This window comes from Myxocyprinus asiaticus, chromosome 5 (genome assembly GCF_019703515.2).
Source record: "Myxocyprinus asiaticus isolate MX2 ecotype Aquarium Trade chromosome 5, UBuf_Myxa_2, whole genome shotgun sequence".
NCBI lineage: Eukaryota > Metazoa > Chordata > Actinopteri > Cypriniformes > Catostomidae > Myxocyprinus > Myxocyprinus asiaticus.
In genome coordinates this window covers 42,789,724-42,810,475 of record NC_059348.1, presented here as the reverse complement: position 1 = coordinate 42,810,475, position 20,752 = coordinate 42,789,724, and the positions used below count along the sequence as shown (strand labels likewise).

Here is a 20,752-nt window from a genome sequence, read left to right as displayed (position 1 = left end):
GCTAAAGACCTACTTAATGGATGAATGGGGAAAAAATTCCACTTTCTAAACTTAACAAATGTGTGTCTTCAGTGCACAAATGCTTAATAAGTGTTATTAGAATAAATGGTGATGTTTCACAGTGGTAAACACAACACTGTTCCAACTTTTTTGGAGCATGTTGCAATCATCTGATTTGAAATTACTGTACATTTTCAAAAAACAATTAAATTCACAAGGAAAAACATCATATAATGTGTAGTTGTAGTGCTTTCAGTATAGCAAAGGTTGAATATAATTTACAAATCACTCCTTTTTGTTTTTATTAGCATTTTTCATACTGTCCCAACGTTTTTGGAAATGGAATTGTACATTACAACAAAATACATGTCTTTTTTGTAAGAGAAAAAAAATCAAGCATACAGTACTATAAATAGTCTATTTACATCACAACTTGCAATAAAGTGCACTTTCCTAAAAAAAAAAAAAAACAACAACAAAAAATCAAAATGATTCTGGTCAATTATACCCTTAATTTTCATTCAAAAATTAATTTAAATGTGTTAAATCTGAGCTGATGTCATATTGGTGGTTGTCAAATGCACAGGGACCATTGTGATAGAATGACGAGCTGTGGTGTTCGAGCCTTTACGAGATTTCATCTTTCCATCCAGGTACTTCATAGATTTTATGGCCCACGGTGAAGAGGGATCTGAGCAGATGGTGGTGCCTTTGATTGTGCGAAATCTATACAATGAAAGAGGATATGCTGTCAAAACTTTATATTTACATTTGCAACGGTATATTATATACCATGGACTATAAATAAATTGCGATGACATCATGAAAGCATTCATTGTGCTTTTATTTTGTGTTTTTAAAAACTCTTAATATAAGCCTACCCTGCTGTAAAGACTAGCTTAGCATGATGTTTTTTGCTGTTCCAGGCTGGTTTATGCTGTTTGGTGCTGACCAGTTTGATCAACCAGCATAGTCTTTTTGGTTTAACAGGTTTACCAAAGAAGTATGGCTGATTAAGCTAAGAAAACCAGCAGCAGCACATCAGCATCCTAAAACACAGCATATGCTGTGACCATCATGGTGGTCTTTTCTATAAGGTATCTGCAAAACATTTAATCAGTGCTCACCTCACAGCCTTCACAGAGAACAAGGGTTTGCGCTGGATGGTGTAACTGTGCAGAAGCCTCTGAAGAACTTTAGTATCTGTAGTAGTTAGGCAGCTTGTGCTGATAATAGTCTCTATTGGAGATAAAAGCAAGATATTAGTGTTTCGGTATTTTGAAACTATCACAAGTGAACAAAAGACCTTACTAAAATGCTTATCATTATAAATAATGAATCCAATAATCATACAAGGATTTATCTGACCAAGCACTGGTAAGAATGTGTGAAACACACCTTGCGATGCAATTGAGAAGACCAGAAGCCACAGCAGCAATACAGCAGTGAAACAGCATAGAAGCGACTTCATTTTCCAGCTCGGTCGTCACCCGCAATGTGACCCTCAAGAACGACACAGTCTATTTAAGCTTGCCCTGACGAGGACATCATGGAACATCTTAAGGTGTTTCCGCTCACTGACATGGCTTCACTCTTATGCTACAGGATGAAAACTGGGGTAACACCACTCAAAGCCACTAACCAGAACACTGGTAAAGGTTTTTATTAGTATAGGCATCCATTAAGTTAAAGTGTGACAAAGGATTTAATTAGATAATGATAAGCCAAGAGATTTGCTTAGTGGACGTGTAACAATTCTGATTCTGTATATGTGAGCTGTCCAGGTATGGCATATTCAGGTATTTAATTATTTATCAAAGATGGAAAGGAGAACTAATACAGGCATAGTAAATGCATTAAGAAAATCATGCATCTTAAGTTTTAGTTCTAAGTTGTCACTTATGAATTTGGTTGATGCCTTTCCTGATTTTTCAAGGTCATGGTGGCCTGCTTATTTTCTCCAACCACAATGGTGTGTGTGTGTGTGTGTGTGTGTGTGTGTGTGTGTGTGTGTGTGTGTGTGTGTGTATGTGTGTGTGTGTGTGCCAGTTAAGCCCACTTTCTAAAAGATAACTATTTTTTGCACACAATTATTTATTCACCTAATGACCCTGCTGAAAAGACCAGCATGGATCTTTGGGATGTTTTGGATGCTGGTGTATCACCACCAGATTTCTTAATTTCTCAACCAGCAAATACCTTGGTCAACCAGTTGCACCAGAAATACCATGCTGGTCAGCCAGCTTCACCAGCTACGTTTTGTTGGTGAGAAGCATGACTATGCTCTGTCATAAAGTAATATTTTAAAATTAGCTTGCGATTCATGAATTATTTGTCAGAGTACTTCATGTTTTTTGTGTATCCCCAATATTGGTTTCCACCCTGTAAGTACAGTAGGTCAGTAACCTAGCCTACAATGATAATAGCATTAAATGATTATTCAAACCATGACATCATATTTTGAGAGTAATTCAACCACATAAAAAGTCTCAACACTTCTCTTGAAGTACATGGGAAATACAATATGTGATGTTATAAAATTTTATAGAAGTTTAAGGACAGTGATTGTGCAAGCAAAATGTCACAGTATTACAGATCTAATGTATCCTTTATATTTCCACCCTGTTAGCAGGGGCACATTAAGGTCATTCCCATGGGCTCACCGCCAGTCATCCAACGGACTGTTATCTGTGAACATGCGATACACGGATGGCTATCATTGTTGCGCACCGTCTTTGTGTTTATATCAGAGTCTCCCGCGAACATCGGCAGCTTCAGCCTGTGTAAGCCCTTGCATTAATGCGCCCCTGCCTATTAGAAACAACAAGTGTAATTCATTAAACTAATAAAATAAAAAAAATGACCAGTGTTGGGTAACATTACTTTTAAAAGTAACTTGTTAGGATATTGTGCTACTCCTTAAAAAAGTAACTTAATTAAAAGTTATTCTTATGGAAAGTAAAGCGTTACTTTAATTTGCGTTACTTTGCGTTACTTTTTTCTCACAGCCACTTTCTCTTCTGCTATGCTATGCATTCCATACAAATAAGCCATGCTTTGCATACAAGAGACATTACAGGTCATGCTAGCTACTGTACAACACTCGTGTCAAAACAACATAGTAAACAAACAGATATTTAGAAAGTAGGTCTTCATGTCATATTTATAATAAAGAATCAATAACATGAATATGTACGATTTGTTTTTCAATCAACATGGCAGCCAGTATGAATAATGAAGTATAACAACTGTCTTACCTAAAGCAGCACAGTCCAACACTTGAGCCTGCATCATATATTTCATCATATGTTCTTCAGAAGTCAGGATAAAATTCAGTGGGGAATGCCAGTCTAAAATGTTCAAGGAATAAGTATGATGAATAAATTAATATTTTTCACTTAAGTCATCTCAGTGCATGCTTGTTTTGAGTCACCACAACTTCATTTTGATACAACTTGAATGGACTCGTTTTTAATGCTACCAAAATGTCATAAAAAAGGTTTGTTTCATGAATCAAACTACTTGTTTATTATAAAACAAAAATGTAGAATATTTTTAGAAACTAAGACATTTTCTCTGCATAAACAATCGATGTAGAACTTTGCTCGCAGTCACACATCCAGAGTCTTTTTTCATCCCATTGTCCCAGTTACAGGGAGCAGAGCAGTTCGGCTGCATAAGTCAGTGAATTGAGCGAGTATTTCACCCTGTGTATCATGTCGTGGCCAGTGGAAGACTAGTCTTACATTCCCTCTGCCTAATCGCATTTACTGATTTTTTTTTAATGCAGTGTGTATTAACACATGAATCAACTGCGTTTCACTCAACCGAATGTTGACCTCAAATTACTCTAAAACACGAAATGTGCATTCGCATTAGCGAGTTGATTGACAGGCGATGTCTGTATCTAAAAAGTGATTGGCTCTTTTACCTGCAAGTCAGGACTTCCTCTCTACATCCATTGACTGTTAGGTGCTAGAGTTTCTTGGTTGGGTGTTTCAATTTCTCCCATACATTTAAATACAAGTGACTCATCTCTGCTAAATAATCTCTGGCCTCACACTCTATAGAACTACAATGCCAATCATGCACTACGTCTCCTCCCCAAAGTTTGCACACTTTTATTCCTGATTTCTCACAACACAAGGAGTTGTACAAAAGCAACGTGTTACTTTATTTAGAAAGTAACTCAGATATTATTGTCTAAAATAAAAAATATTGCATTACTTGTTGAGTGAAAAAAGTAATCTGATTACGTAATGCGCGTTATATTTATCGCGTTAACCCAAACACTGAAAATGACAAAGTTATTTTGAAGATATTGTGGGGGCTACTTTTAGACATGTCAATCCTGCTATGTTTTAAATTGTTTGTGGTAATAAGAATTAACTTTTAAACAGGCACCTTGTCATTTGTAAAATATAAGTTTTTATGTATTTATGCACATTAACATTTTGCAAACAGCATGTGCATGTTCCTAACAGGGTGGAAATAAGTCTGTAACAGTTCGTGGAAAGGAGGGTGCTGGGGCCGGCTTGACAGAACACATAGACATATATTGTTGCACTTTTCAGTCACACACAATAAGGCCGCTTTTCAGCAGTACACAAAAGATTTGCTTTTCAGCTTCACTACACATAAACTCTGTTGGCTTTTCAGCTCAACACACTACACACAAACAGCTTCACGCATCTCTCTCTCCCCTGCCGCCTTCTCCTCTCATTAAGTACTCCCGCCGGCCCTCGCTGGAATGCAAGACCAGTGTGGCACGCTGATGAAAGTCATTCGCCACTTATCTTCCTGGCCTCGCTCTGCCCAGATGCCGCTCGGCTCCACCCTGCTCACCACATACCCCCATCACCGAACACAGGTCGGGGATTTCTCCGGCCTGTGACCTACTCCCCCCGCCCCATTTTTAGGGAGGGAGCATAAATTAATAAACTCCAGCGCTTTACAGCTTCACAATAACACAACAGCTTTTCAGCTTCACAACAGGTCTCTTTGTACCTGACTCTCTCTGTCTCTGTCTCACTGCCACAAAGTCATTTTTCATTTGGTATATATTAGCTGAAAAAAAATAAAAACTAGCAATATCTAATATGTAAAATGTAAATGTATAAATGATTAAATGTAAAATTAACAGTACACCAGCCGCTTAAGCTCAACTAGTGTTGTTTTATAAACAATAAGCATACCCTTTTCCTGCAGGTAATGTTAAAAATGCTAAATACAAAAGAAATAGTTGCAGTATCTTGCTATTTCTTTAATGTGAGGTTATTATTTATGTTATTAAATGGTTCATTCATAGTGGATGATGATGTCAGTGTTGTTACTAAGGATTCCTTCTGCTCCTCCTCCACTCCTCCCAGGTTATCCAGCTGAAATATCTCTGTGCTTTCAGTAGATATTCTTTGCTCCTGCTGCCAGTGATGGGCACAAACAAATAAAAATGTATTTAAAATAAAATTACAAAATATCTCAGTTTAAATGTGTCAAAATAAAATACAAAATACTCTGTGGGAAAAAAAACAAACATTTTGTATCTTTAAAATACACAAAATACATTTAAAATTGGCCATTCAATAAAGCATCACTATTAGCCTGAAATCTATCTGGACCTATTCTGAATGCAAAGAACATTTTGGTGTACAACTCTGCCTCTTCCCGTCCCCTGGCCAGTAGGAAATAAGATTGTGAGTTTTTTCAAACACCTTTTTTATATACACTATATTGCCAAAAGTATTCGCTCATCTGCCTTTAGACACATATGAACTTAAGTGACATCCCATTCTTAATCCATAGGGTTTAATATGACGTCGGCCCACCCTTTGCAGCTAAAACAGCTTCAACTCTTCTGGGAAGGCTTTCCACAAGGTTTAGGAGTGTGTTTATGGGAATTTTTGACCATTCTTCCAGAAGCACATTTGTGAGGTCAGACACTGATGTTGGACGAGAAGGCCTGGCTCACAGTCTTCGCTCTAATTCATCCCAAAGGTGCTCTATCGGGTTGAAGTCAGGACTCTGTGCAGGCCAGTCAAGTTCTTCCACACCAAACTCGCTCATCCATGTCTTTATGGACCTTGCTTTGTGAACTGGTGCGCAGTCATGTTGGAACAGGAAGGGGCCATCCCCAAACTGTTCCCACAAAGTTGGGAGCATGGAATTGTCCAAAATCTCTTGGTATGCTGAAGCATTCAGAGTTCCTTTCACTGGAACTAAGGGGCCAAGCCCAGCTCCTGAAAAACAACCCCACACCATAATCCCCCTCCACCAAACTTCACAGTTGGCACAATGCAGTCAGACAAGTACCGTTCTCCTGGCAACCGCCAAACCCAGACTCGTCCATCAGATTGCCAGATGGAGAAGCGTGATTTATCACTCCAGAGAACGCGTCTCCACTGCTCTAGAGTCCAGTGGCGGCGTGCTTTACACCACTGCATCCGACGCTTTGCATTGCACTTGGTGATGTATGGCTTGGATGCAGCTGCTCGGCCATGGAAACCCATTGCATGAAGCTCTCTACGCACTGTTCTTGAGCTAATCTGAAGGCCACATGAACTTGAGGTCTGTAGCGATTGACTCTGCAGAAAGTTGGCGACCTCTGCGCACTATGCGCCTCAGCATCCGCTGACCCCGCTCTGTCATTTTACGTGGCCTACCGCTTCGTGGCTGAGTTGCTGTCATTCCCAATCGCTTCCACTTTGTTATAATACCACTGACAGTTGACTGTGGAATATTTAGTAGCGAGGAAATTTCACGACTGGACTTGTTGCACAGGTGGCATCCTATCACAGTACCACGCTGGAATTCACTGAGCTCCTGAGAGCAGCCCATTCTTTCACAAATGTTTGTAGAAGCAGTCTGCATACCTAGGTGCTTCATTTTATACACCTGTGGCCATGGAAGTGATTGGAACACCTGAATTCAATTATTTTGATGGGTGAGTGAATACTTTTGGCAATATAGTGTATATATATATGTGTGTGTGTATTTTATTTTATTATTATATTTTTTTTTATGTGTAGGTACCTATGTGTTACCATGTTTTTGGACATAACACCTTATATAAACTATGGTAATGGTTTATATCATAGAACCATCTGATGCCATCACTATACCATGACACTGCCACAGTACTTTTTTGTAAAAGTTAGGTAATGTAAATGTAACAGGATTAGTTGTGTCTGTTTGATTTGGCCATGCCCTGCGGGTCCTATTTAATGGCAATCATCTAATTAGAACCAGGTGAGGTAGTGTATATAGGGAATGTCTATATAATTTATTTATTTTTTATTTTTTTAAGCGTGTTGATTGGTGTTTGATGCTAATTCAGACACCCCTGCGGTAAAGAACTGAGCCATCCGGGGCTAGTGTTTGGCTGTTGCTGCATCTGGGTATGTTACCATGGAGGATTAATCATGCTTCATTGAGGGTGTTCCGTTGGCTGTATGCTTTTGTGTCATTGTTAATTTTAGTGCATCCAGCGCTGTGCTCATCAACGGAGTAGTTGATGCGGAAATGGCCAACATGCTAACCATTATGTGGGTAAGCAATTATTTTTTTATGCACGATCATTGATAAAGGAGCTTCTGTTTATATTGCGTTTCCCTCTTTATTCTAGCTGAAGTGGCACAGGTTGTATGATGTCTGTGTGTGCTCGTTGGTAGACGATTGGGACCGTGGCCCGGCTTCCCCTTCCTCTTTATTTTTTATTTTTTTATTTTTTTTTGTTGCTGCGGGGCTTCTGTTTCGCCCTGTTTCGCCCTGTTTCTTCCGTCCGCTGGATTGACCACGCACCAATTGAGCTCATCATTAGGAGATTGTGGAATTGGATGATCAAAAGTGCGTCGGCGCAACCATATTGTCTTGTTTCAACAAGGTTGTGACTGTTATGTGAGTGTGTGCTTTGTTTTGTGTTGTTACTATTTTGTTGCTTTGATCCATTGGGGTACTTCGCGATTTTGTTTTCGTATTCTGTGTTGGGCGGAGGAATGGTTGTTTAAGTGTGTGTGTGTGCGTGCACGCAAGTGATCCGTTAACGCGCACGTGTGTGTGTGTGTGTGTGTGTGTGTGTGTGTGTGTGTGTGTGTGTGTGTTCCATTAGCAGTGAATTTTTGTGGTGTGTATGTGTGTGTGCCTAGGGAATTATCCAATTGTGAGTATATATTTGTTTTGTGTACAAAGTGAGTGGATGTGTAGGGTGGTTTGCCTAAAAGTGACTTGTATTTTGTGTAGATTATGTGATGTAAGTTAAATGTACTTTTATTCCTCTTACTCCTCTTTCTTTTTTTTTTTTTTTTTTTTTTTTTTTTATGAAACGTGTCTTATGTCAATGACTTGTGTGGGGTTGGCATGTTTTAGATATTGTTAAACCTTTTTACAGTATTATTATTTTTGTATATTCACGTCTCCGCTCTATCATTGTGGGAACGGACCTGTGTGATTACAAACTTACATAGTGCAAAATGCCAAATAGCATAAGGTGACCAGATTTCTGAAATGGAAAAACGGGGACATTTCAAGTTCAGTGGTGAATAGGTCATTGCAATTTCATGTTACTTACTAAAAAAAGGGACAATTTGGATTTTATGTATTTTGAGCGTGGTGAATGTGATAATGTGCTGAACTATGCACTGTAAGAAATGATTTGGTTTAACTTAAGTAACATGGTCGCCTTAAATGTAGTTCATTTAAAACAAAATTGGAATAAAAAGGTATTGTAAATAACAATTAGTGGAATTATTTTTAAATTATCAGTGCATTGCCATCGTGCCATTAGTTTACTCAATAAAAACACATTCTTATGTTACCTGAACACATTAGTGAATCTAAGTTTATTTGGCAAAAAATATAAAGTTAACAAATCATTGAAATGATATTTATGGTGTTGTGTATTGTGCTCTTGAATACTGTAGCCTTTGTCTCAATGAAATTCAAACACAGAGGTAAAGTTGATCATTTGTAGTGGTCTAATAATAATTATCAATACTATTTTACCTACAGTAACTGTTTGCGTATCTCCTATTGACCTGTTTTTTCTTAATTACTTACTTTTATTTTGATCAAGTCTTATGCATTATGGTGCTCTGTTTCAGTAATTATGCTTCCCTGCAAAGTGCAATGTAATCTATGCTGTAATGTACTAACTAACTGTACATTTCTTTGCAGATATTTTTTTATACATTTATTTATTTTTCCATGTTAATGTCATTTTCTTCTTCGAAATCTATTTTGGGTATATGTTAAAACAACAAATGAGCAAATATGTGAGAAGGTGCTTCCTTTAATGTGTAAATATTACACTGATCACACAGAGATTATCACACTGATTGGTTTTGTTCATCTGCGGGGATTCATTTGACTACTTTTCACCAGCGTGTTATAGTTTCTGTGGTCTGTGCAGGAATTCCCACATTACGAATTCAGAACCTGTTATAAAATACAAAGTATAAAGTATGTGCCTTACCTTGAAGTTTATAACAATGATGATAATTCTCTTCAATTGCCTGGTCCAGTCCTTAATGGCAAAACTGACCCTGACCAAATAATCAGTGAAGGAAGACGAATGAATTGAAGTTGCTATAGCAAGCAGCCCCCTCTGTTGGTCAAAATAAATGGCTTTGCTGCTTGGGCTAAGTTTCTTGCCATGTAATATTTGACTATGAGGGCTGTTCCGAACACTTGGGAAAAACCGGGACTGTCTCTGTAAAATGGGTACGTCTGGTCACCCTAAAATAGCAGCCATTTCTATACTTATGCTGCTTTCACGTGCGATCAGAATTATTGTAAATGAGTTTCCCACTGGGAAGTTGCACATGAACAACCACTCAAGTCGTAATTATGACTGTGAAACTCAGAGATAATTGATACCAGAGTTTCCGAGAGGGGAGGAGTCCTAAACTTTCAAAATGACTGAGGAGTTTCTGTACTGAAAGCCGTTTTGGACATATTCATTTATGTACAGTATATTAGCAACCATTCTATGCATGTTGTAGATTTTTACACCATGAAACTAGCTTGTATTTGACAAATTCCATTATGGTCTGCAAGCTAACTGAGTAATATGCATTATGGTGTCAAAAGTCCTCAAGAAACGTGTATGAATGAACCTGGAGTCGTCCTTGTTTCCTGTTCTTTCTGACAGAGCATTTGAACACGATGTACTGTAATTACCACTTCAGAAGTAGGATGATTCCGATAACACATGAAGGCAGCATTATTTCTGTCCAGGTTACACTGCAGCCTGCTATTATTGTGGCGAACCCTATTAAATAAATCACGTGCAAAACAGTGGGTACATTTCGTGCTATCTAGTAAGGAGTAGCCTAATGCTTTATTCATTTGACTAGCTAGTAAATACAAGCAGTTGCTAACACCAACAACCGATTGGCTAGCAAGACCGACTAGCTAGCGGTAATTTCCAGTGCTAGTGCTAATGCTATTTTCCCCTTGCCAGTGCTCTTTTACTCCTTAGTTTACTGAAGGCAAATCTGAATGATGTTCCATTTTAGCTTGCTAGCTAGCAATCTAGCTAATGATAGTTAGACTAGCTCACTAGCTGGCAGCTGACTAGTTCTGATTTCCTCACTGTTGACATGCATTGCACTGGCTGAGAAGTAGCTACCTTAATATTTGAATGGAAATTAAATTACAGTTGCCAGCAATTGTTTTTTGATATTTTTGACCTTCACATCATCACATTCTTCCTCCATATTTCCTTGCAGGCAAGCAGAAAATTTGCTCACCCAATGCTAGATGGAGCTGTTCTCTCTGACCTCTGAAGCTCGTGTACATATTTTATGGGGTAGAGTTGCCACCCATCCCGTAAAATACGGGATTTAAAGAAAATGATGCGTCCTGCATCGAATCAATACCGGACGCAATTTGTCCCGTATTTAAACTGGTCGGATGGCGTCACGGTGAAATCGTTCCAGATCGCTAATTTAACATTGATACAAGTTGTAAAATGTGCCTATGGTGGGTAAAGGACTGTCCGAAAAGTCCACAAATGGTGCTAAAATTGTGGATATTTTTTTCTATATAAATGTTCAGTAAGATCAAACAATGTATAAATACAATCACTGAGGCATAAAAGTACAGGTGAAAGAGGAAAAAAATTTATAAACCAACCAAAATGTATACATAAATAAGATAAAGGAGATAAATAATCAAAGATAAAAATAAATATTTTTAACATATAAAAGTCAGGGGACAGGAAAGTTCCAATTTCAGCATATAAGAAAGGGTATAAAATTTTTATTAATAATGCATATTAACTCAAACACATTTATTGCTAAAACTGTGGAGGATGTGGTTATTTTTTATGATTGGAAACTCTCATTCTTTTTTTTTTTTTCTTTTTTTTTGTGAAGGACATTAAAGGTCATCATTAGTGATTGTGTGATGTCCTTGTATAGGACATCAAACAATCTCTAGTAATATAACAAGTTTACTTATATTATTATCATCAGCAATGAATCCAGTGATGGTACAACATTCAAGGGCTTGTGTAAAATAACCACTGGTAAGAATGTGTGAAACACACCTTTCAACACAACTGAGAAGACCAGAAGCCACAGCAACAGAACTGCAGAGAAACCTAATACATTCAGTTTTATTTTGCAGATCGGTCATCACCTATGATGTAACTTAAGAAGGATGTTGTCTATCGAAGCAACACACCGGGAACAACACACAGTATGGTGTTTCTGCACACTGACATAGCTCCACTCTCATGCCACCGGCTGAATATTGGGATACTGTAATCATCCAGATCCACTATAGCTGGAACATGGGTCTTTATTAGTAAAGACTCAAAGTCGAGTCTACTTGCTTAGTAATTGTGTAACAAAAAGGACTGGCAAACTGATTTGGTGTATGAGAAACGCCAAGGAAAGAGATATTTAGGTATTTAATTTGCAAGTATTTGCCTAAGACAACCTTCTAATACAACCAATATCTTAAACAGGCATAGTGAATGTGTTAGTAGCACTAAATAACAGTTGTTCTATATTGCATTTGTCACTTCTGGTTGGTGCATTTTTATAGGTCATGGCGGCCTGCTATTTTTCAGTTGACAACGGGGCTCTTTGACAGTGAGAAAGTACACAATGAAGAGCAACAACAAAAACAAAATCTAATCTTAATTTTAGACAATATTGTGTAAAGAGATTGTAGGCTTTCCAAACGGAAATGGAAGAAAAAAGTGTGGTCCTGCAAATTAATGGGCCGACTAGACAAATAAAAGCAAATCAGCTTAATCTCAATTTATAACTAAAATATGTAAGTATATAAAAGAATGCAGATTTCTCTTGTGGTTGTATCATCTCTTTTTGCCAAAGTTATTTGCAAAATCGTAAATCATGACATAGTATTCTAAACACAAGGAATGTGGGTTGATGCGGGGGTGAAAGTGGAAGTTTTAGTTCAAATCACATTTCCCCATCTTCTCACACTTTTTTTTTTTTAGGGTCAAACTGTCATTGCAAACCAAAACTTTAAAACACCTTCAAACATCATACATTTTTGATAAGCCTTCACCACAGAAGGCACAATACAATGTTCTCACTGTGACAAGAGGCATTAAGCACCTTTCAAGTAGAAATCCAATGGTGACCCCAAGCAAATGAACTCAAAGATAAATAATTTCAGCTGTTATCTAATTAAATTCATACATAAGTACAGTTTTATAGATACAGTTTTGAGTTGAGTGATTTTCTGTTACTTACTCTGTAAGCTTTGATGTGATAGTTCTGCATCTTTCCTCTTTATACAGCTCTAATGTTGCTCTCCGGCCACAGGAAGCATTCTGCCCTGCTGGGGCTGTGTAAAAAAAGCTTGTTCCTTTTTTTATCTTTTTATTTAATTAATTATTGAACATCTATAGAGTAAATTACAGTGGCCCAACAGGCATTTAGACACTTTTGGGCACTTAATTCACACTTAAAGTCTGAATATCATTGCATTAATTACAAAATATGCAAGACATTTTCCCACAACGAACTTCACCTTTCTAAGCCATTTTTCCCAATTACTTTTTAACAGCTGGTCTCAACTCTAAATGTCATCTTTAGTTGATGTATTCAGTCAGTTTCCCTCAACTTCATGCAGGTGCCCTAACAGAGTAGTCACAGTTGTAGTTCAGCACTTAAACTGGGGAATCTTTAACCTTTAATTGCATGAGTGTTTCACTAAACATAATACATACCTTGGGTCTTTAGCAACCCGGCACGTATGTCTATCTCAAATAGATCTACAAAATGCCCAGATAGTGCCAAATTTTCAAAATGATTACAAAATAAAAGAATAGAATATATTTTGATATATTTTGATGTTTTATTATATACAGTGTATGTGTGTGTGTATATATATATATATATATATATACACACACACACAATGTATATATTAAAGACATGATGGAACAGACATAGAACAGGATTCATTACTTCCATACTGAAATTTCATGAGATGCAGCTGTCTGTCAAACACATTTTGAGATACTTAACACACAAGGTACATGTATGTATTTTGACATAAGTCAGAAAGGCGTATCTTACATAATTTCAGTATTTTACACCCAAACGACAATAGACAAATCATACTGTTAATGTTTTATACTTGCTATAGTTTACTTCCATGTAGCCATTTCATCAAATAGCAATGTCAAATGTAAATCAAGTCAATCACTGAAATATCAGCAACACCTTGAAGTGAAATAGCATGTATAATATGTGTGTACAATCATATAGAATACTGATAATTCAACCTTGTCACACAGAAAATCAATGTGATATAGTAGTAGTCATTTGTATGAATATAGTATTCATTTGTCTTGTAATAAAGAGATAAATATCCTGTGAGTGTGAACATATATAGATATAAAATACTCAAAATTATTATTTATGGATGTGCAAAAAAAGTGACATCCAAGGTCATTAATAACCTTTTACACTTTTGGTAATTAAGCAGTTAACAGATTTTTTTCAATTTTGCCTTTTTTGCACTATTCAGAGGAGAAAGTTTGAGGAATACTAAAGAGGTGTGGGTATACAGTACTGTGCAAAAGTCTTAGGCACATACCCAGCTAGCAAAAAAAGATCCTCAGAACGTCCCCTAAATGACATCTATGAACGTCACACGAATGTCCATGTGTAGCGTCCTCTTGCCGTCCTCCGGACGTTTAAGGGGACGTTCACAGGACGTCCATTCAGGACGTTTAGGGGATGTTCACAGGACGTCCATTCAGGACGTTTAGGGGATGTTCACAGAGGCCATATGGGGATGTTCTGAGGACCTTTTTTTGTTAGCTGGGTTAGTTTAATTTTTCCTTTGTCTGAGTTGCAAGGTGTCAGGTCTGATGATAAAAGGGAACACATGGGCGAATGGATTTTGCAAGTGTTGTTATGGAAATGTCAGATGAGGGACGATATAGGGACGGTTGCAGACTCTGGCCCGGACGAAAATTGGACTTGTAGCGAATGTTTGGAATGTCCTTGGTACGTCCACCAGCGAACGTTACAAAGTCGACCAAATGCGGACCTAAGCGGACGTTCGCAACGTCCGGGGGATGTCCCCTGTTTGCTGGGATAAGATGTTTCACAAAAGCATTTGTCTTAAGACGGTTATTTATATCTTCAGCTTTAGTGTGTCAATAGGAAATATAAATGTTAGACTCCCAAACATTACTTTTGCAAATAGAAAAGATTAGAATAGAAGAACAGGGAGCCCTGCAACAGATGTCATGGCCCCCACAAAGCCCCCCACTGAACATCATGTCAGTCTGATATTACATAAAGAGACAGAAGCAATTGAGACAGCCTAAATAGATAGATAGAACTGTGGCAAATTCTCCAAGAAGCTTGGAACATCCTATCTGACAACAACCAAGAAAAACTGTGTCCAGGTGTACCTAGAAGAATTGGTGCTGTTTTAAAGGCAAAGGTGGTCACACCAAATATTGATTTAGCTTTATTTGTTTACTGGACTTTGTATGACATTAAGTGATAAATAAAAAATATTTGTCATTATCTTTGAAGACATCCTCACTATGCAACATTTTTCACAAGTGCCTAAAACTTTTGCACAGTACTGTACCTCTTTAAATTCATGAGGTACAGGGGGTAGAATGAGGTCTCAGGTCACTAAAGACCCGTGGTAAGGGTTAACAAAGTCTGACAACCAGAAAGTGTCCTAATACCTTCTTAATTAAAAAAAATATATCTATTATTTTCTAATTTGAAGTGAAGGGGAAAAATTCTAATCCCTCTTTGCTCTTGAAAGTTATCTTATATTTCATAATCCTCACTTATTCTTTGTAATATTAATCAATGTTCTGTTCCTCTTTTCCTAAAAGGTACAAGTAATATGTATGTAATCTGAGGGGTGACTGAGGGTCTGGCCCATGTCAGGAGCGCAGTAACAGGGTTTACTCATTCAGCCCGGCCTCAAGAATGTGCATCTTATGTTGTATTGCATTTATTCCATTTCTATTTCTATTTTTAATACATTATGAATCATATACCCTATTTAACCATTTGATTATATTGAGGATTGATTAATCACAAGTAGTAATGTAAGAGAGAGAGATTTTTTGTTATCTTTGTTTTATTGTTTGCAAAAGTAACCATGACTGGACAACACATCTACCTCATGTCATCAATGAATTGAAACATGAATTTACTTCAACTAGATGCAAAGATAGTGTGCTCTTCTGTGCTCTTTTGTGCCATTTTGTTTCTCTCTGTGCTCTGTCCTAATGTTCCACAGATGGTGAGGCCCTGCATTCCAGCAAGGTTGGGCAGAAGACCTCTATTCCTGAGAATGAGATGACACCTACACATTGCATATCTAAATAACTCATGTCTCTAAATACGGTTATTGTGCCCTCTCAGATGGGACTTTGCCATAGTTGAAAACAACTTCCAAGGATTTTAATTGCTCTCCTTGGTACCCCTTTGACGTAAAGAAATAAGGAATAGCCATAACTGATAGCTAACCTTTGATTTCTGACCATAAGTTGTTTCAACCAAGGATGGGACCTCAATTAATGTTCTTGCTAACAATTATTGTTTGCACGAAGACGGAAACAGTCCATATTTGTAATATATTAAAATGTTTGTAGTTGACCTACCAGAATGCTAGAAATTGTGGTATGATGACATCCTTAATGTAATTTGCATTTGACTATAATTGCTTTGGAAAGTTTGTAAAAGGGCACTTCGACTTCCTGTCTTTCTAACTGTTGTATCTCAACGACTTATGCCTATTGAATCTGCAGAGACCAATCAGTAAACTCTCTCTCATTTGATTATTGCAAAACCTAATTCTGAGTTTTTATTCCTAAATATTCATATTGGGGACCCAGCTGTCGCCCCCTACAGAAGCCAAGCTTCTTTTTGTGAAATGTATTTTCTTAAAATAATTCTATTAGTTTAATATTTTGTTCACAGTGTAGACATTCACACCGCAAATGATAGTAACAAGTAATAGCATTTTGTCAGTTGCTTTTCTATTTCTGCAGCCAGATGGGAAACAGAAAAACCAGCAGAACCTATTATGCAACATTTCCAAGAAGAACTGACAAATTATCTTAAACATGAAGTGCAATATCTATGATTCAGTGTCCTCAGTGTCAGGCATTTCACATGACTAAAGTACATCCTCAAACATTTCTGTCGTAAATGAAGACTTCAATGGAGTGGCCTTTTCTCCATTCCTTAATCATACCACTACATCATCAAATATCCGGAGTAAAACTATCAAGTAAGCATAAATGCAGGAGGTTGTTTCTCCGGAGAGCGTTTAAGAAAAAAAAAAATACTGAAAAAGTATACTGATGATGAGATATATATATATATATATCAGTTTTGTGCATTGTATTATCTTTAAACATTACGTTTAAATAATCTCTCACTCTCTCTTTATTCCTTGTTCTCTTTATTTTTAACTCTCCCCTCATAAACTATTTGACAGCAATGAAGCGCTTAACCTCATTTGGGACAACTCTTCTCCTGAGCGATGGAGAGCAACGTTTGAGTGTAGACACCTATCAGTTTAACTACATTAACCTTGAGGAGTAGCTTCAGGTTACAATAATAATTCTAATAAACTGGTATTCTGTTATTACCTACTAAATTAATCATAGATAATTATCTCTCTATATATACTGTATATAAATATAAAAAACTCTTCAAAAGTTTGGAAACACATTTTTATGTTTGAAAGAAAATGATAATTTTCATAACAGAGGATGCATTAAGTGAACACGAATTACAGTATATACATTTATAATCTGAAAAATTATTTCAATTTAAATAAATGCTGTATTCTTCAAGCTTTCTGTTCATCCAAGAAACCTCCACTTGCAGCAATTTTGCTGTCTGAAGAACAGGTACAGCAAAACAGTGTACCCGTATTGGGGTCTGGGGACATGCTCTCTCAGGAGAAACTTTTTTGTAAAAAAAAAAAAAAAAAAACTGAACTAAAGCATTTAATTCTGGTGACTTTAGGAGCAGTATTTTTACCTTTTCGTAAGTATATACAGTACAAGTCAGATGTTTACAGACACTAAGGCTGAAGTCATTAAAATTAATTTTTTAACCACTCCACAGATTTTATATTAGCAAACAATAGTTTTGGCAAGTCATTTAGGACATCTACTTTGTGCATGACATGAGTACTTTTTACAACAACTGTTTACAACAGATTGTTTCACTTTTAATTTACTATATCATAGTTCCAGTGGGTCAGAAGTTAAGGTTACCTAACCCCTAACCTAACCCTAACCCTAACCCTAACCCTAACACACAAAGTTAACTGTGCTTTTAAGCAGCTTGGAAAGTTCCAGAAAATTGTCAAGCCTTTAGACAATTAGCCAATTAGCTTCTGATATGAGATGTATTGAATTGGAGGTGTACCTGTGGATGTATTTTAAGGCCTACCTTTAAACTCAGTGCCTCTTTGCTTGACATCATGGGAAAATCAAAAGAAATCAGCCAAGATCTCAGAAAACAAATTTTGGACCTCCACAAGTCTGGTTCATCCTTGGGAGCAATTTCCAAACTCCTGAAGGTACCACGTTCATCTGTACAAACAATAGTATGCAGGTATAAATACCATGGGACCACGCAGCCATCATACTGCTCTTGAAGGAGATGCATTCTGTCTCATAGAGACAGTGCAAATCAATCCCAGAACAACAGCAAAAGACCTTGTGAAGATGCTGGAGGAAACAGGTAGAAAATTATTGATATCCACAGTAAAATGAGTCCTATATCGATATAACCTGGAAGGCTGCTCAGCAAGGAAGAAGCCACTGCTCCAAAACCGCCATAAAAAAGCCAGACTACAGTTTGCAAGTTCACATGGGGACAAAGATCTTACTTTATGGAGAAATGTCATCTGGTCTGATGAAACAAAAATTGAACTGTTTGGCCATAATGACTATCGTCATTATGCAAGCTGAAGAACACTATCCCAACCGTGAAGCATGGGGGTGACAGTATCATGTTGTGGGGGTGCTTTGCTGCAGGAGGGACTGGTGCACTTCACAAAATAGATGGCATCATAAGGAAGGAAAATTATGTGGATATATTGAAGCAACATCTCAAGACATCAGCCAGGAAGTTAAAGCTTGGTCACAAATGGGTCTTCCAAATGGACAGTGACCCCAAGCATACCTTCAAACTTGTGGCAAAATGGCTTAAGGACAACAAAGTCAAGGAGTGGCCTTCACAAAGCCTTGACCTCAATCCTATAGAAAATGTGTGGGCTGAAATAAAAAAGTGTGTACAAGCAAGGAGGCCTACAAACCTAACTCCGTTACACCAGTTCTGTCTGGATGAATGGGCTAAAATTCCAGCAACTTGTGAGAAGCTTGTGGAAGGCTACCCAAAATGTATGACCCAAGTCAAACAATTTAAAGGCAATATTACCAAATACTAAACTTCTGACCCACTGCGAATGTGAGGAAAAAAATAAAAGCTGAAATAAATAATTATCTCTACTATTATTCTGATTCCACATTCTTAAAATAAAGTAGTGATCCTAACTGACCTAAGACAGGGAATGATTTCTATGTTTAAATGTCAAGAATTGTGAAAATCTGAGTTTAAATGTATTTGGCTAAGGTGTATATAAACTTCTGACTTCAGCTGTGTCTTGTGTAGCAGTTAATGCAACACGAGCTACAAAGCATTGATAAAAGACTTATTCACACAGCATATCCAGCACTAGTTAAAATTTCTGAAAATCAGCTGCCTTTAAAAAAAAAAAAAAATAGCCTTCTTTGGCAGGACCATGGTAAAATGATGGTATCAGATGGTAATACTGCGATGCATTGATGTACACCATGATATTTACATAGTACTCCAATATACATGTAAAAAAAAAACATGCAATGATACTTTTTGATACCTGTTTGTTTGGAAAAATTGTGTCACCCTGAGTTGTTTAAAAGCTGCACACTCAGGCATTGAACTTAATAAAGATATTATTCATTGCTGTCAAATGAAGATGCACTTGCAGGATTTGATTCAAAATATCGCTGTCACCATGTGAACGGGGAGAGCCATAAACATGCACCTACATATCGCAAAATCGTCCATGACCTCTTAAAAAACAAAAATGTTATCATAGTAAACATAACATATTGTTCACTCCAATAGGATTGTTGAGTGTAAAACTTGTTGAAGATTAGTGGACAGGTGGCCAATTTATTAAGTGATGTGCTGTTTCCTCACAAAAGCAGTGTATTATTCTTGTCTCTTGTCTCCTCACCAGTGAACCACCATAATGTCTATGGGACCGCTGCGTTATGCTTTTTTTTGCTAACTTTGCAGGCTATCCTTGGTAGAAGGGCTCTGGCTGTTACAAAGCAGGGTCCGGCGTTGCTAGGTTACGGGGGCTGCTCCACTATTACTGAGAGAGAGTTGTTGTGAGACATGCAGTTGGAGTGCACTTAATAAAGTTTCAAGTGAAGTTTAATCTGCTCTGTATATCATGACAGTAAATAGTCAGCTTGGAAGTTTTCTGTTCTATTTATTTAATTTCTGTTTTTACGGAGTGAGAAACGGTCCAAACGATACAGTGCATGAGCTGTCTGAATGATTCGAACTATTTTGCTAAACCATTTGACTTATTCTTTGAAGGAATCAACTCAAATGAGTAATTCATTCATAAGTTCTGATTCTAAACAGGCGACAGAAATATGGGACACACGACATGATTGCTAAAATATTGTCAGGGAAAATGTTTCTTCATACAATCTTTATACAGAGAATAATCTGCTGGCTGTTACAAACATTTGTTAGGGGTGCTACGGGGTGCTATGAACTTTCTTGGGGAGGCTGAAGCACCCGCTAGCCACTCCCTAGTGCCGCCTCTGTCTTGCAGTCATTTTATTCTAAATCTTCAGGTAAAGTTTCCTTCCATTCTTTCTACAGAACTTTCCAAAAATGTAATTGGCTGGTAGGAACTTCTCACAGATCTTCAGTTCAACACCTCGAACTTTGAATAATCTGTCCAAAATACAAATTTCTAACCAATTACCAATCAATCTTTCTACCCTTTTCTTCTTATTTGCAAGTTTTAGATGTGGCTTTCTCTTAAAAAGTCTGTCTAAAAGGCCAGCATTCCAGATATTTCTCTTTACTGTTACAGAAAAAAAACAAAATCAAAACTGGTGTTTAACATGTACTGGTCATTGAAGTTGCCAGCTTAGGATCTGTGAGGGACCTTAAACTAGAGACTC

At 37.2% G+C, this 20,752-nt stretch overlaps 1 protein-coding gene across 2 annotated transcripts; it reads right to left on the bottom strand.

The window, feature by feature from the left end:
* Window positions 1-420: 420 nt before the first annotated feature.
* Window positions 421-1,951, bottom strand: LOC127440516 (monocyte chemotactic protein 1B-like). 2 transcript variants are annotated; one of them, XM_051697146.1, is made up of 3 exons: window positions 1,399-1,951; window positions 1,128-1,239; window positions 421-726 (listed from the first exon to the last, which is right to left on the bottom strand). In XM_051697146.1, exons 1-3 carry the CDS (start codon window positions 1,469-1,471, stop codon window positions 543-545), a joined length of 369 nt encoding a protein of 122 aa, XP_051553106.1. In that variant the 5' UTR covers window positions 1,472-1,951; the 3' UTR covers window positions 421-542. The 2 variants fall into 2 exon arrangements, with proteins under 2 accessions (XP_051553106.1, XP_051553105.1); XM_051697145.1 differs by having other exon boundaries at window positions 1,128-1,951.
* Between the last annotated feature and the right edge of the window lie 18,801 nt (window positions 1,952-20,752).